This window comes from Mytilus edulis, chromosome 1 (assembly GCF_963676685.1).
Source record: "Mytilus edulis chromosome 1, xbMytEdul2.2, whole genome shotgun sequence".
NCBI lineage: Eukaryota > Metazoa > Mollusca > Bivalvia > Mytilida > Mytilidae > Mytilus > Mytilus edulis.
The window spans coordinates 101,272,144-101,291,315 of NC_092344.1; the positions used below are offsets into that span (position 1 = coordinate 101,272,144).

General features: G+C 31.8%; 1 protein-coding gene across 1 annotated transcript; it reads right to left on the reverse strand.

The window, feature by feature from the left end:
- Positions 1-4,539: 4,539 nt before the first annotated feature.
- LOC139498366 (uncharacterized) lies at positions 4,540-12,539 on the reverse strand. The gene is made up of 6 exons (XM_071286750.1): positions 12,442-12,539; positions 11,225-11,361; positions 8,226-9,521; positions 7,708-7,816; positions 5,843-5,985; positions 4,540-5,407 (listed from the first exon to the last, which is right to left on the reverse strand). Exons 3-6 carry the CDS (start codon positions 8,263-8,265, stop codon positions 4,881-4,883), a joined length of 819 nt encoding a protein of 272 aa, XP_071142851.1. The 5' UTR covers positions 8,266-9,521; positions 11,225-11,361; positions 12,442-12,539; the 3' UTR covers positions 4,540-4,880.
- Between the last annotated feature and the right edge of the window lie 6,633 nt (positions 12,540-19,172).

A 19,172-nucleotide genomic window follows, 5' to 3' on the forward strand; every position in this document is an offset into this window, starting at 1 on the left:
TCATGGCAGTTAACAATACTAAGGCACATACAAGAATTATTAAAACGAGTTCGCTATGCCTGAAAAAAAATTAAACAAAGGAAAATGAACAAATAAATACTAATAGCATACATATCGAGATTTATATCACAGTGTTTTGTATTTTTTTATTAAAGTTTAAAAAGAGGGTCGAGCATCCAAAGGAAGCAATTAAACAAACCAATTACTTGTTAAATGAAAGAGATAAACTTTTTATAATGCAATCCAAAAATTATAACTATTCTGCAAGAAATTCAATATGGTTGGTTGTCTTTGACTTTGGAATGTTTGACTATTTGACCACTCAGTCTGGGTCAGTTTCCCGAGAATTTCACTAACGCGATTGTCAGTGCTATAGTCCTGGCATAACATTTTATTCATATGATATTTTTATCTGTAAATTAACTGTTCATAAAATATAATAGTCCTTCGAAACGCTCATGGTTTTCTACCCGCTGTCGAAAATTGACGAAGCCAGGATAAGAAATAAGATTTGTTTTGATTTTGTTTTTGTTTTTAAAGTTCATCTTCATGTCGTTTAGTTTGTATTACACTTCTGTCATATTCGAGCGACACTGCATAGTGAGTTTTATGTAGACAAAACGAGTCTGGCATACTAAAATACATGACTTAAATATGATCCATTATCTGTAATGATTTTTTGCAGGTTAATTAAAAATAATATGACGTAAGCATTCAAATGACGAATTATTAAACATAGGGAACACTAGGTCGTTGTATACGAGTATATAATAATTAGAACACATCATAGGAATAACGCTTTTATGGTACTCGTTGTTTTGAAATATTTTGATCTGAGCAACAGTCCTACCGAAAAAGGTGATTTGTTACGATAGGTCTTATAAACAAATATAATTGATACATTTGTAAGTTTGAATTTTATATCCATTTATATATTGACCTTGTAACTTATGATTGAGATATGACATGTTAAACATTAGATATGAAGGCTGTTATCATTAATACATACCAATCAAACAAAACACGTAACTGTGATCTTTGACCTGGTTGTATCGTTAAACTGTTGCTCACTTTGTTGAGTACACCTATAATATATAAAAATAACTTTTTTTAATTTAAAAAAAACAAAAAAAACAGAATAAGTAAAACAAGGTTCATATAGCCGTTGAAGGTATATAAAACATGCATCGTCTAAACATAACTAATGCAAAATTGTTTCTTAACTATTTGTTCTTTATGTCGCGATTTGGCGTTTCACGCTGGCTCGTCATCAAGCCGTTTATCCATTTAATCGATCCTTTTTTCCCCGTTCATTTCAATTGTCTTGAAACTCTCTCCACGTCCATTGAGGAAGCGACACGATAACGATTACAAGAAAATGCGATACAATTTTTGACTAAATCCAGATATTGATTTGTACTTTTTTATTATCATCATTTGTAAAGGTATATAAAAGGATAGCAAATGGTAAATATAAAACATAAACAATAATTGTATTTCTAATGCAGTTCGAAAACGTTTTTGATTAATATAATCATGTTTTAGACATACATGCAAGAGTGTCGGTATTAAAGTACGAAATTCAAACATAAGTACGATTAAAGATACGATTTAATTTTTGCAACGATGCCAACCAATTTTTTAGGGTGCAGTTTAAAATGTTTCTCTAGCGGCATTTTATGGCCTGTAAATTTCTAAATTTGAATGGTATATGATGTTCATTCAATTTGGTTATATTTTATATTTGCATGTTGATTTCCATAGAAAAGTCGATTATTGGTGGTTGTTCTTTATATTTGTATTTTGTAATTTTTGTTATCTTTATTAATGTTTTAAAGATAATTATATTCCCGCTCCAAATAAATGAAAAGAAAATTGTGTTTATATCTGACCATTCTTCCTACAGTTCGTGTTTCCGTCTGTCCATCTTATAACGTTTTGGGGCTTTTGTACTCAGTAACAGCAAATCTGAGCTTTCTAAAAAGTTGAATCAAGCTCCAGATTGACATTATTTTCTGTTTTGTGCATTTTGAGACTCATCGATCATCAAATTCCTTTCAACTGAATAATTGTATGTTTGTTTTTTTTTTACATAAAATGGAAATGTATTAAAATTTTGCATGTGGAAGATTTCTCGAGGCAATTGTTTTACCACCACTTGTGTTTTTAACTTACGATTGTAAATAAAAACATGGTGGCCTCCTGTTGCAGCCCATATATATCAAATTGACAATGCATAATCAAAAGTAGGGCTATTGGCATGAAATATTTAAGTTATTTACTGATTGAATTTCATTTTGATTTCTGTCACATAGCTATCAAGCCGCCTTACAGTTTTATGTTGTGATAACCTGTGGGAGGTGGTTTGATATATTCATTTTGAAAGAGGCCTCTCCAATAACACAAACGTAAGACTTTCCCTCCACATTGTTTTTTCTTCTTTCCTTAATGGTAATAATCCGTTGGCTACTTATAAAGGATTAATATAAAAAATAAAGCCGGATCCTAATTAAAAAATATTGCATATTTTGTCAAATATATTAACAAGATAATATATTTCAAGGAGCTGCATAATCAAAATATATAAAATCATAAAAAGGTAGTTAAATTCACTACAGTAGGCCAATGACAGCTTCTAGTGCGTACTTCAATGATGTTTTCGAAAAATCATCTCTAAATATGTATCAAACTGTAATATCTTCCAACTCCTATAACAATTCACTCTTGACTTTTAAGGATTTCCATCAATGTAAAATTTTGCAAATGCATGTTTTTTATTTGTCATTTACAGTATTGGCTTTGCTCATTGTTGAAGGCCGTACATTGATATATGATTGTTAATTTCTAAATCATTCGGTTTCTTTTGGAGAGTTGTCTCATTTGCAATCAAACCAATCTTCTTTTTAATATTTAAACATTTGCAGCATTGAATCCCAGTTTTCTTCAAAACAAACCAGCGTTTAAAAACGAAATGGAAAAACAACAATTGAGATCAAAGCGTTCATAAGTTTGAGTTTCTGTGGTAATTAACAAATGTTTAAAAGGTTGACGGAATATTTACCTCTGAGTCTGAGAAAAATTAGAAAATCTACTACCCACATAGCAGTATATAATTCACTAATGTCCGACAGTACGTATACATAAGTCTAAATATTGGTAATAATTGAATAAACTTAATACAAGTACTAGTATATCGGAAAGACCTTCTTAATTTTCTAAAGGAAATTGGGGAGATCAGTGTTAATGAGTCAAGTAAAATCAATCTTTATAGCGTATCCTGTACATTTGATCTTTTACGGATTAAAATTAACCCTCAAGTTCGTTTTTAAAGATGGGTCGACCCATCGCCCTCTGATGTTAAAAAATATTGCCAAAGTAAGAAATGACTTGATATTTTCAAATTTTCAAACCAGAAGCAGGAAGTAGAAAATCGTTGCATAGAAGTGTTTGAATGCTTCATGAACACAACTTCATATCATTTTTGAATATCATTATAATAAAAGTATATTTTTCAACCCTTCAAGGTCAAGATCATGAAAATTTTATCAAAACATAAGTAGGGTACAATAGGTCCATTAAGTGCAGCAGTGCAAACATGTCATCCTTTACAAAAAGACAAATGGCCATGTTATTCATTGGGACTGCATATATCAAATATGAGCACTGTTATGTGTTACCATAAAATGCATCTCCGTATAAGACGTTTTGTAATTATACATTTTTTTATAGCTTTAAAAATGCTGCTTACATCTAAATATAGATCTCAAATGAGGCTATTTTGGTACAAAATGTAGCTTTTGACGTTTTTTTTTTTCTTAAGTTGAAACTCTTCAACAAGTTGCATCTCTGCAGAATTTTGAAGGCATTGACCAAAGAGTTCAGATGAAATTATAAGATTATGAGTTCTGATATTTGTCAGACTGTCTTGTATACAAGGAGTGTGTAATTTGAGAAATCAGAATAGGTTTAAAAATAGTTTTGTAAAAAATGTACGTAAACTATTTCTGAATCTCATATCATATCATTTGTTTGTGTTATAGTGATTAAGATGATAACACAATGTTGATTGCTGTACCTGTATTTTTGACATTTTCACCTATTGTGTCTGGGTTTTTTCACGCAATGTTGTCAATATAATGGAATTTGGTGCGATTGTCATACAAGTGAGAGGATTAGCTAGCTATAAAACTGCCAGGTTCATTCCACCATTTTATACATAAATAAATGCCTGTAACAAGTCAGAAATATGACAGTTGTTATCCATTCATTTCATGTGTTTGAGCTTTTGATTTTGCCATTTGATTAGGGACTTTCCTTTTTGACTTTCGGAGATCATTATTTTTGTGATTATACTTTTTCTCCGTTCAAGATACCATGCTACAAATTTTGTTACATATATGTGTATCTTAGTTTGATATCTTTTTAGGAGATGCTGTTTGTAATTTTTTTTTTTTTTTTTAGATCAATTGAGGAATGTTTATTATGTTGCAGTGACCATAAACTTTCTGGACAAAAATTACCAGACGATGTTATCTTTTTTTTGCAGTTATGAATTCATTTAATTTTAAGAATTTTATCATTTTTCTGAAACGATTTCATACGGAAAATATGGTCCTTTAATACAACTCCCTGTTCCATAACGCAGTGTGCCATATGCATTCGTAAGTCAGTATGTCTTTACTGTGATCCCACCGACATTTTGAAAATTTGCGTGGTTGATTCTGACGAAAAAAATTACAACGTATCTTACACTGCTATGACTCCAATGTTTCTGATAATTTTGATGTGTATAGATTAAATGAAAAATTAGAAAAAAGTTAAAAATTATCAATTCAGATATTATAAAATAATGTTTAGTCCAATAGAATCTGGAGCCATTACTAATTACATTTTGTGGTTTGAAAGACTGAAGGTACTGCCTCTACTATGGACTTCATCAAACTTGAACGACTGTCAGATATAATTTTACAATTGTCTTTGTCCAGACTTGAAAACTGGACACTTGGTATCGAAGTTTCTGAATCTTCCGATACGATAACAGTTGGAACACTTGCATTATCTAATGGGCTATGAACCAAATTGGTGTCTTGTTGTTCATGAATGTTGGTTTCATTGCTGGGTATAATTTCAGTTTCTGAGGTTTGTTCTCGAGAAGATTCACCCGAATTAACACCATGTCTTGCTGACCACCGCAAACTACTGTTCCTAAAAAAAGATCCAAATGAGCTTATTAAGCTTCGTCTAGCTTCTGATCCTGTTCCACTCGTTCGTGTGTTATCCGTGGCAGAACGAGGATGTGGATATAAATCACTGTATCTTGGTGGCATTTGAGCCTGGTCACTAGAAGTTCCATTTGTTATCGCTGAACTATTGTTTTGTGTGTTGCTAGTCTCTTCCATCCACCCAGCTGTAAGTAAATAATGTATATAATAATAATACAAATAAGAAAAAAGACATGGTAAAAGATTACGAAAACTATCGCTCTTTTAAAAATAATATAGCTAACCCATACAAAATGACATTAATTAAATGCGTACAAGAAAATGCCCGCGAAACAAAGAGTGTGGACACAGTAATAAGGTGGATACAGTAAGGATTTTGACACGGTTAATGCATTGACATGAAAATGAGGAACATAATGTAAAAGACCCTATACATCTGGTTGGATAATAAAAATATTGAATACAGAAAAGTGTGGCAAAGTGTGGGTTTCAGTAGTTTTTCCCATTTTAACTCAATAACCGCATAAGGTACGTATAATTGACACTACTCTTCCTTAATTAAAATTAGAATATATAACAAAGTAATTAAGCAAACCTTAACAAAATTAATTGACACTTACATAATCTTCTCTGTAGCCTAGCATGTCCGGTTGAGTTTCTTCTAGAACGTCTTCTTTCAGCACAGCATATAATGGTTAGGATAAGGAGTAGTAATAATGATACAAACACTCCAATCACTATGGCAATGATAGACCCGGAGTCTCTAAAATATATATATGTGTATACATTATACATCACGTATAAATGGAAACAAAAGACATTTTCGTTTGGATTCATCTTTGTTTTTGGTTCGAAAGTTTTAATTAAAAAAAATCAAGTGTGCGTTTTACTGATAGATTGAAAGTTTGAAATGGTATTTTATCATAGAAATGTATATAAAACATTGGTCACAACTTATACATAATTTATCACTGTTATAGTTTTTTATAAATGGAATATATGGGAATGACATCAATGAAATAGTAACCCTAAGACAAAAACATACAAGTATGGTTCCACTTGTAGGAAATACTTTAACCAAGCACATTCCAGACCAATGCTATTCCAAATACACTTAAAGTCGGGGATGATATGATTTACAATTAACAACAATAAAATAGTCTATAAAGCCAACTTGCCCATACGAAGGTTTACAAATCTAGTTTACATATTGCATGATAGTTTAATTGTTAAGACATTGTGTGGGGTATTTTTGTATGATTACTGAATATGTACAGATTATATTTGCCACTGGACTCTAATCAATCAATCTAAAACGTTAGGTTTGAACACGACTTCAAGTAAGAAGGTTTTCATTATAGCTCCCAATGTTTCTTTATGTGTTACAACCGATACAAAATGGTGGATTTCAACAATCAAAAGTGGACAGAGGGCTTTAGTAATTTGAATTTATGCTATGGAGCAACATGTTGAATTGTTGAATATAAGCTGTTACACAGTGTATATAGAAAAAGGAAAGAAAGAGAATTAATTCTCAACAAAAAAACATTCTAGTTAATACCCACCACAAGACACAAGCGTCCTCTTCAAATATACTTCTTATTCATCAGTCATTAACATGTGTGTATAGAAATACACGCATTTATTCTGAAACCAGTTGTTGACATGATACGGGTTTTTTTCTACTCATATATTTTATTATGGTATGATACTAAACCTCTAACGGGAGGAATTTTACTTGATTTTCATATGAAAAGACATACTCTTTCAACATGTGTGTATAGAAATACACGCATTTATTCTGAAACCAGTTGTTGACATGATACGGGTTATTTTCTACTCATATATTTTATTATGGTATGATACTAAACCTCTAACGGGAGGGATTGTACTTGATTTTCATATGATGAAGACATACTCTTTCAATAAGTTTAATTGAGGTCTGGAGCTGGCATGTCAACAACTGCTAGTACCTTTTTTAATTTATGCATCGTTATCATTTTGCTTAGTTTTATTTGTTACCTATTCAGACATCGAACTTGGACTTCTTTTAAACTGTGTTTTACTGTGCGTATATTGTAATGTGTTTCTTTATTCATCATTGGCTTGAGGTACATGTACATGTATTGGGGAGGGTTGAGATCTCACAAAACATGTTTAACCCCGTCGCATTTTGGCGCCCGTACCAAGTTTTGAGCCTCTGGCCTTTGTTATCTTGTATCTTTTTTAATTTTAGTTAATTTATATGTTGGAGTTAAGTGTGACTTCCATATTCACTGATCATCTAGTACACATTTTATTTAGCTTAGGACCACCTCCGGGTGCGGGATTTTCTCGCTGCGTTGATGACTCATTGGCGGTCTTCTGCTGTTGTCTGCTCTATGGTCGGGTTGTTGTCTCTTTGGCATATTCCCAATTTCCATTCTCAACTTTGTACATTATATATTCCTTAATATAATGTGTAATTTCATATTGTCAAACTTACACACAGCAAGGGTCTATTCCTGTTCCACAACATGTACCAGGACACAAAGAACTCACTTCAAAACCTGTCACGTCCGTGTAATAACATACGTCACAATGTGCACTTGAAACTAAAATACGAGAGAATCTAATAGGATTGGAAATATTTAATCTACAACTCGTTAATAAACGATCATGGTGTACAAGAAATATGACTGTTAAATAGTTAACTTTTCATTACATATTTACAGTTATTGTCTTTAAGACGTAATAAATAAAATGATACAAATCAAACACAGAAATATAGAATCTACACATGAATATTTTTTACATTTATTTGAGTTTTATTAATAAATATTCATTCCGTTATAAAAAAATATATTTAGAACAAAAAATACCAAAAAAATATATCTAAATATTATTTTTACAGATTAAAGAAAATACCAGATATTAAGAGAACCAAATTCAGTATTTAAATCCACACAAGAGGAAAAATAAAAGAACAAAACATAACCCTTGATATTATGCTCGGAAACCTACCAAAAGTTAGAAATGTCAGATATGTATAAATTTCCACCATTTTCAATGTAATATTTATTATTTAATACGATTATTATATCCTTTTCAGATATTAAGAAAATGCCATTTATATGAAGGATGTTCATTTCCTGTTGTCATGAAACACACATTTACACAAATGTATTTACTCATCATTATTTTTAATATTCTATAAATATTATTATTTGTTATTATTATAATTTAGAATACGTTTTGTAAATGCATGTCTTAATTTATGTCATAATTGAAATGTAATGAATATACAATAAAAATATCTCTCAATGAATACGAAAATAAACGAAATTAACGGATTTTTACATAAATAGACAAATATCTATAAGTTCGAATGCAATATTTGATGACATACAAGTATCATATGACATATCATTTATCGTCCTCCTCGACAGAACGTCCATGTTGTTCATCCTTTGAACAATTGACTATAGATTATTTCACATGAACTGCATTATGTGAAATAGTTGTAAATTCGTGTCTTTAGTTTAAAAAAGTACATATGTAAAATAATACATAGTAACTACAAGAATGCATAACTACTCCGCACATGACATTAGTTAAGTAATATGTAGTTCGTAGATTTGTTTCGAAAATGCACAGTCAAGCTCTTTTTGTCAAGACATATTTCTTGAGAAAAAATCGCGTAACAATCTTGCGACAGTGAAAGATACATCACATATTTTATTTCAGTATTGAATATTTTCTTTTGAACATTTTACTGGAAGAATATTAAAATCACAAACATGTATAACAAATAAAGCGTCCAAAGTTATTTTTTATCACTTTCGAACACGTTAGGTAAAGTTTCCACAATCGATGTCATAAAACTTGAACGTGCAGTATCATTTGAATTTCCTACTGCTAAATTATCTTCTCTGGGTGTGTCATTATTTTCACATTTTCTAGAATTTTCAGAAACAAGAACGGCGGAGCTCTGTTCATGGTCTTCGTTTGTTTTATTATCACTCTCCTGTAACGTTGGAGATGGTGCATTGTTTTGATTTGATTCTGTCGAAGAATTTTCAGTTTGAGTAGCCGATCCAGAATTCCTTCCACGTCTCAAAGGCCTTCGTAGATCACTATTTCTATTGATTGAACTTAAGCTTCGGTTTCCTACAGAATTCTGTCTGAATCTATCTATAGAGTTCTGATCTGATGAACTAGGAACGGGATACAGTTCACTATAGCGAGGTGGCACATCAAGTTGCCCATTCTCAGTTGTATTAAATTCATGGAATTGATTGCTGACTGTTTGAATTTGTGCTGTCAAATAAAGGTATAATGGATTATTATATAGTTACAATCTGAAATATCTAGTATACTCTTAGTTAAACCTCTGTCATAATGACAGGCAAGTTAGTTCATATTTCGGTATTTGACCTGAATCGAACCTGACAAAAAAAATTATAGTGATATATCACGTTTGATTGCAATACAACCAAAGTATATATGGCTGTTTAAAGAATCAAAATTATTTCCAATTTATTTCCAATTTAAAGATACTAATAGAGGTTTAGTATAACTTTGTGAGACTCAACGCATTAAACATATAATTAAATTGAATAACCACATAGGCACACTCTGCTCCGCCCAATCTGTGTTTTTCTTACAGCCGTTTTCGTTGAATGTGTTCAGCAACCAAGCTAACCAAAGATATTACCTTTGCCTACACACTCAATGCATTGAGCTGTAAATGTAATTCTGCTTTGTATCTATCTGACGAGTTAAGTCCTTCTCAAATGATTTTTATAGTTTGTTCTTATCTTGTACTGTTAACACTACTGTTTCAGGTTAGGGATAGGGTTGGTGCCTTCAAACTAGTTTAACCCCGCCATGTTCATTTTGTTCCTGTCTCAACCCAGGAGCCTGTAATTCAGTGGTTGTTGCTTGTTGCTCTTTATCATTTCCTTTTTTTCGTTTATTGTTTTGTATAGTGTGTTTTTGTTTTGTACATTTGATTGGGGACTTAACGTTTTGAGTTTTCCTCGTAGTTCGGTTTTTTCATTATTTTAGTTTTTGACACACTGTTCCAGGTCAGAGGGAAGGTTTGGTGCCATCTATAACAAGTTTAATCCCGCCTAATTCTGTATTTGACTGTCCCAATTCAGGAGACTGTATTTCAGTGGTTGTCGTTTTTTGCTTGTATCATATTTATTTTCCGTTCATTATTTTGTACATAAAATCAGGCCGTTAGTTTTTTCGTTTGGATTGTTTTCCGTTGGGAGGAATGATAATGTTGTGAAACATCTACCCTGAAATTAGTTGTATATATATGATTTTATAAACTTATTTAGAAATTAAAGTTGTTTCTTTTATTTTAAATGATATAGAAAGACTATCTCCGTGAGAAGCGTTTCTGCAAATAAATGAAGCTAACATACAGAGAATGAAGACAATTGTCTTTTTGAAAACGGTCATTCGGGCTTTATTATGTCCGACTATGCGGTATGGATTTTGCTCATTGTTGAAGGTCGCACGGTGATCTTTAGCTGTTAATTTCTGTGTCATTTGGTCTCTTGTGAAGAGCTGGCTCATTGGCAATAATACCATATCTTCTTAAGCTTAACATAGATAAAAATAAAAAGGGACAAAGGCGTTTGTAGTCTCCGGTGACACCCAGTAAACCGACGGAATGTACCACACGAGAAGAAGTTTATTTTTAAAATGCTTCACCCAATTTTTGATGAAGAGTCGAATTTAAAGCTTTGTCCATTCACTTTTAAATATCAAGTGTAATACATAAATAGTTTTACTGCCTCTGGTGTGCTAGTGCTAACGTTTAATTCCGAAATCGATGAAAAAAGTTTGTTAACTGAAATAAGATGAATTATGGTATTTTTTTAAAAATCCCTATCTATATAGTACCAGTTTTACTATAACAAGACCAGAAATAATTTTGTTCTTGATGTGTTGTTGTTTCTAATAATTATTGGTAACTTTAAATGGAATTAAACAATAATACATACGTATTCCTCTCTGATGTGTTGGTAAGTTCCGTCTTTTGTTCTGATATTTTTGTATACAACATACTACAACACATACAAATACCAATACTGCACATATGATAGCTCCCGTTGCAACAGCAATCACGGACCCAGAATCACTAAAATTATAGTCCAATCGTGAAATAAATCTCATTAATTCAAGTAAGTTACAGAGTCAGACGTTTATGATTTTGGAAATATCGTTCTAATGTATTTTATTTGTAGCAATATATATTATTGTTTCATTGCTGAATGAAATCAGCAGGTTTCATTATTTTTTCGTATTAGTTAGATAGAGTTAACAAAAGTCATGGTTAAAGCAGTGTTTTGTTAATTCAAAGCACGATAGTTTAGAATTGAAAGACCCACAGCAATACCACACAATTGAAACCATTGTTCGACATCTTAAATGATGATTGTTTATTACCACAAGACACAGATTATGTTCGAATTAGGGTGAAGTCACTTGTACTGTTCTAAAGTTATGCAATTTATATATGGAAATATTGTTGGATTTTTCGTTTCCGTCATCTAACTTTCTTTAGATTGCCTCAACCAAATGCTATGAAACTTTTACACAATGCTTACTAGTACTACTATAAAACAGCGAACAGGTTCGGATTTGGATTGCGTCCCTTTCACAGTTTTCTATATATGTTACATATACGCATTCTCCATTTATTTTCCTGATATTTTGTTGACAAAAAATTTACAAATAGGCAAATAAAGAAATACAAATCATTTTATTGGTCTTTGATATTGTAATGGCTGCATATGGACGGCTATTAGGTTTCCATATGATAGCGAATTTTACGTACAATCTAAGTAAAGAAATCCGAAGCCGGTCACAAAAGGAGTTTAAAGACACGTTAAAGTTTGTCCCCACGCGACATATCAGAAACAGGAGCGATGAGAGATCGGTTTTTAATTAGATTGCAGTTTGTGAAGAGGGCTTTGTAGAAAATGATTGTACATAGCTGCATCTTTATTACCGTGTAAATAAAATAAGTTACTTCGTGTTTTTTTTTTATATGCACAACTAAATTTCTCTTATTGTCAAGGCATGTTAAAAAATACATTAAAAATAAAACATACATAATGCGATCGGAAGATGACGGTTTATGTTAGTCAAATCACTACTAGTAACCTTGTTTTCAGCGAAATATCAAATCTTTAGACATACAATCGTTTTAACTTACACACAACATGGATCTATGCTCGTCCCACAGCATGAACCAGGGCATAGCATGAAATCTCCATATCTTGAACCGTCTTCATAGAAACACCTTTCACCAACAGCGATGCTCACTGAAAAAGACAGTTATGATATGAAACAGAAATAAACTTTCTTTCCGTTGATTAGTTGATGTGCACTGAAGTTTTAATTTCGTTTATTAAGCATTGATTAAGTTTTTTCTAGCAACAATTTGAAAGACAAAATAAAAAAAATAAAATTCAATTCAATTCAATTGAACTTTATTGCGTTGGTATATAATTTTCTTTGAATATCAGAATATGTGACAATAAAAGTGAGGGTTTCTCTTAATTTATTAAACATCGAAAGAGAAAAAAGGGTTGTCAGCATTTATTGAGAAAACGAATTAATTCAAATTTTCCTTTATATTTGATGTAAGTCGATTTTTACGCCAATGTCAAAATGTTTGCCAAAAGTATATATTTAGAGGAAACTTTGTGAATATGAGCTCTATATAGCTGAACCCATTCTACATGTTTTTCATCAGTCGTCCTGTGTTATTTTTTTTTCTTATATTTTGTATTGGCTAACCTCCCCATACCTGAATTCGAAATGTGAAAGTTTTGTAATCTGAAGAAGATTTGGTCCCAAAGGAACGTTCCGCATACATGTATATGCTCATATCTTTTTAGTTTATAAACTGTCGAAGATTTGCGTGTACAAATCGTATACTTAAAAGTGGCGTCATACAAGGTTTCGTTATGGGGTTTTCTCGTAATAAAATATATGGGGCATAACAACAAACATATTATAAGAATTCAAAAACAAATTTTCGTCTCACATCCAGGGTAAAATGATTAAATGTACATTTTATGACGGAAAGACAGATTGCACAAAAAGTGGATCCTTAACACCACACATAATCGACATGTCGAGATATTGGAAGATAACAAGTATTGCTATAAATGCAATTTTCGATCCATTTTTTGAACTTCATATTGGTTCAAGCGCAATTGTTACATTGTAACACAAAAACGAAAGTGCAATTTCGACATTTATTTTATGAAAAAGAACCTTAATTTTCACTAAATCCTTACCTCCAAATATTAAAAAAATAAACTTCATCAAGTCCACCATTTTAATAATTTGACCTTTTCTACAGTTTTAATAGGATTAGATATATACATCCTTAAGTATCAAAACAATATATAATTCATGATGTCATGAACATGTATATGTAGGAAGCTTTTATCCTTATATGCATTTATTTTATGTATTTTAGCTGTTAGTTGGTAAAAATACTCACATATAATGTTAAATACAGACAACATATATTATATCTAGTAGCTACGAAACTGCAAAGTATGAAAAAATATCTGTTGGCAAAATTCTAAAAGGGAAAATTCAAATTCAGATAGCTACTAGTAATCAAATAAAAACAACCATCAAAGGAATATTAAATCTAATTTTAAATCTAAAAACTGCAAAAAAACAGAAAACAAATCAGTTGAAAACAAAAGTTGTTCATCAATCGAAAAATATTTGAATGTTAGAAAATAAATGAGTCACAGTCCCTTAAACCAGCTAACAAATCTGTGTTTAAAATATGGGAGCAAATTAACGGGAAAGAAACATTGACAGATTCAATATTTTATTAGAGTCTCACCACTTGTAATACATATAATACAATCATCATATTGTTATGCGTTTACTTTTCTACATTGGTTAGAGGTATAGGGGGAGGGTTGAGATCTCACAAACATGTTTAACCCCGCCGCATTTTTGCGCCTGTCCCAAGTCAGGAGCCTCTGGCCTTTGTTAGTCTTGTATTATTTTAATTTTAGTTTCTTGTGTACAATTTGGAAATTAGTATGGCGTTCATTATCACTGGCCTAGTATATATTTGTTTAGGGGCCAGCTGAAGGACGCCTCCGGGTGCGGGAATTTCTCGCTACATTGAAGACCTGTTGGTGACCCTCTGCTGTTGTTTTTTATTTGGTAGGGTTGTTGTCTCTTTGACACATTCCCCATTTCCATTCTCAATTTTATCATAATAAACATTGAATAAAACAGTAATTTTATAAATTAAAATGCAAGTGCCATTCTATAAAGAATTATGAGAGACTATAGAAATCAATATAAATTATAACTATATATTTAACATGTCTATAAAACATTTCCATTATGTAAAACTATATAACTACATTTATCATGTCTAAAAAATATTTCAGGTCTGTAAAAACATAATTATCAATTAAGCATATAAAAAACTATTTTTTCTACTTAAAATATTACAATAGGTCTAAAGCCAAGTTGAATGTATATGCATCGACACGTATTTAATGTTGAAGATGTATTGTTATCATATATCATATGAAGGCCGTGCTTTAACCTATAATGGTTTACTTTTTAAATTGTTATTTGTATGGAGAGTTGTCTCATTGGCACTCACACCACATCTTCCTATATCTATCTGTATTAGTTTTACTTATTTTGCGTCTGGTTGTTATCTCATAAACAATTCCGACATCCCAAATCTCCATTAATAAATATATTAATAATTGGAGTGTTTATAATTCTTCTTAGAGACAACACAAATCAAGACAATACATAGATTGGATATGGTATTCAACAATTAAAGGGACGAGATGTATAAACAATGAAATAGTTTTTTTATTCAATCATTAATTAAAGTGAAATAGTGAAAAGTTAATTTGCTTTTAGCAGCCAGTTTAGTTCAAATTTTGTTAAAAAAAAAAGCGAAGAAACATCGACCTCATTGAATCCGTATTCATGTGACCTTCAAATTAACCCTTTGTAAAAAAAATGTTTACGCAAGTGTTAGGTGTGTCCAATCATTAAATGTCAACATTGAAAGTGAAACAAAGGTGAACCATTTCGTAGAATGATTCGATTCACAAATAAGCATTCTTATACAGGTTAACACAATGATTAACTTACTTTTTAATCTATAACATGAAATCAAACAAACCTAGAAAAATACAATTGCATGTGCTCTCTATCTATCTATATTTATGTTTATATGTTATGTGACCCTCGGCAGTCTTCAGATGTCATATCGATTACCATTGTTAAGTAGATGGCGTCTAGACTAAAATGCACACTAAAATACACAAGAAATGCTGATATATTATTAAACCATATTTCAAGCTCGATATGTAGAAGTTTCTAGTAATATTTCGTATTTTAACAAACTTCAAATGACAAATCATAATTCTGTTCATGACGTCTTTACACTAAATCCAATGGAGTTGTACTGCTTGATAAATTAGCCCTAGATGGATGATTTTTTTATTAGTTGTTAGGGACTTTGAACTAGCTTTACTCGGACTTCTCTTGAACTGAATTTTAATGTGCGTATTGTTATTCTTTTACTTTTCTACATTGGCTAGAGGTATAGGGGAAGGGTTGAGATCTCATAAACATGTTTAACCCCGCCGCAATTTTGCGCCTGTCCCAAGTCAGGAGCCTCTGGCCTTTGTTAGTCTTGTATGATTTTAAATTTTAGTTTCTTGTGTATAATTCGGAGTTTAGTATGACGTCCATTATCACTGTACTATTATGCATATTTTAGGGGCCAGCTGAAGGACACCTACGGGTGCGGGAATTCTCGCTACATTGAAGACCCATTGGTTGCCTTCGGCTGTTGTTTGCTCTATGGTCGGGTGGTTGTCGCTTTGACATATTCACCATTTCCTTTCTCAATTTTATTCAATAACTGCGAGTACTCTCAGATCAGTAATTAGTGTTTTTTGTTGTTGTTGGGATATACAAATACCCGGCCACGTAACTGATATTTATAGTTCGTTCTTATGTCGTACTGTTACACCACTGTCCTAAATTAAGTGGAAGGGTTGGGATCCCGCTAACATGTTTAACCCCACCACATTCTAAATGTATGTGTCTGTCCCAAGTCAGGAGCCTGAATTTCAGTGGTTGTCGTTTGTTGGTATGTTACATTTTTTTTTCGTTTATTTTTTGTATCTAAATACGGCCGTTAAATTTCTTGTTTTACATTTGTCATTTCGGGGTCTTATATAGCTGACTATGCGGTATGGGCTTTGGTCACTATTGAAAGCCGTTATAGTGACCTATAGTTGTTATTTTTTGTGTCCTTTATCTCTTGTGGAGAGTTGTCTTAATGTCAATCATACCATATCTTTTTTTTATATGCATACGTATGTTGCCTTTTTTTACTTTTTGAATCGAGTGTCAGTGGTATTTTGTATCTACGAAACCCGCGTCTGCTGTACAAAGTTAACGGTATCTGGACGTTTCGTCCCCGAGGGTATCACCAGCCAAGTAGTCAGCACTTCGGTATATCAATTATGTGGTCATTTTTATAAATTTCCTGTTACAAAACTTTGAATTTTTCGAAAAACTAATGATTTTCTTATCCCAGGAATACTTTAGCCGTATTTGGCACAACTTTTTTGAATTTTGGGTCCTCAATGCTCTTCAACTTTGTACTTGTTTGGCTTTACAACTATGTTGATCTGAGCGTCACTGATGAGTCTTCTGTAGACGAAACGCGCGTCTGGCGTATTAAATTATAACCCTTGTATCTTTGATAACGATTTGATCATTTGGTTGATATTAAAAATAAACAGCTGCGCCATGAGCGCATGATACGCCCGTCGTCTTGTGTGAAAGTTTTATGCAATAATCATAAATAGTTTCTGAGAAAGTTTTAAGCAATAACTATATATTGTTTTTGAGATACGGAGGGACATAAAAAAAACTAGATATCACTAAAATAAAATTTTGAATCAAAACCAAAAAGTATGCAGATCTTTAGATTAATATAACAAAGAAGTGTGTAAAGTTTTAAGCAATAATCATAAATTGTTTTTGAGATACGGCGCGACATGTAAAAAAACCCTCCCCCTTTTTTTACAAAATACTATATAACTGGAAAATAAAATTTTGAATCATCACCAAAAAGTATACAGATGTTAAGTTTAATATAACAAAGAAGTGTGTAAAGTTTTAAGCAATAATGATAAATCGTTTTTGAGATACGGCGCGACACGTAAAAACCCCCTCCCCCTTTTTTTTACAAAATACTCAATAACTCAAAAATGAAATTTTGAATCATCACCAAAAAGAATACAGATCTTAAGATTAATATAACTAAGAATTGTGTAAAGTTTAAAGCCATAATCAAAATTCGTTTTTGATATACGGTGCGACATGTGAACCCCCCCCCCCCCCTGTTTTAGTTACAAAGTGCCGTAACTCAAAAAGTTTTAATCTTATTTTCACCAAAAAGTATACAGACCATTTGACCACCATAAGAAACAACTTAATAAGTTTCATGAAATTTGGATAAGTCGTTCTCAAGTTACGGTGCGACATGTTTCCGCCGGACTGACGGATAGACGGACAGACGGATAGACGGGCAGACGGATAGACGGACAGACGGACGGACACCGGACATTTGTCTTACATAATTCGTCCCGTAAAAATCTTTCAGAATCGGTGAATACTGTTTTCATCTAACTTTTTTACTTTTTCTTCCCTCACATTTTTTTCGCTTCGTACAACCTCATTGCGATTGCCGAATTTTTAATGAGGGGTGTCATTCATACGGAAAAATTATCGGCGAATTAAAATACAGAAAGATAATTCAAACGCAGTACTTTTTGATAAGTGACTTCCGTTTAGAATTGACCTTGGAATTCTGTATTTTTGTTATTTTATTTTTAATCTGATGACTTTGATAAAAAAAAAAAGGATTTTCTTTTAAAAGAACGTACATGTATTTTGTGTACAAATTAGCGATACAGTCCTATAAACATGTTCACATCTTTTTTACTTTTTAATTAGAAGTTTCATGAATTAAAAAATAATTGAAATGGTCCTTTACAGAGTTTTACTATTAACTGTTGTCTTCATCTTATGGTATCCAGCTATCCATAAGAATTTTGATGATTACTAACTGCTGCGCATGCGTAGGATAATAATAAATAAATATTTACAAAAGAAAAGTGCCAAAAATAAACAAATACTAATATGACATGTGGTTTAAACTATTTACATCACTACTAAGGTTTATTGTTTTATATTGAAGAGAGCAGTAGGTGTCAACTGTTCTCTAAAAATATTTAGAGTGGGGGAAAGTAGTTTGGAGGTAGTAAATTCCATTGTGTAATAGTAAACGAAAAAAAAATGAATATTTGTCAGGTGTCTGTAAGTTTGTGGATGAATTGTCGTGTTATATTGTATGTTCGTATACGTAATTCTGATGGTCTACGTTGTTGTAAGGTAGGCCAGTTTAGTACTAGTGTATACTTATTGACTGGGTATGAGTGGAATAGTAAGTTTATTGTCTCCGAGGTGCAACTATTGCCCTGAGCCTGCTTCTGTCTTGTCTATATTCTATCTATATCGATTGAACACCCCGTTTTTTATTAGCTATTTATTGTACAAATGCATAAATGTGTGACGTTGTTATATATCAGGAATTACTGTAATATTTTTTCTGTCTATAAAGAAATAACATCAAAAATGTGGTGCACACTAAATAAATGTTGTTTTCAAGTGTGCACCACATCTTTTATGTTATTTCGAATAGACAGAAAAAAATCTCAGACATTTCTTATAAATTAATTCTAAAATCCATTTTAAACCGGTGTAAACCATGACAAAACGTTGATGACGTCACGGTCACATGACAAAATTAAGTCTATGAGCTGATAAACATAACAACGT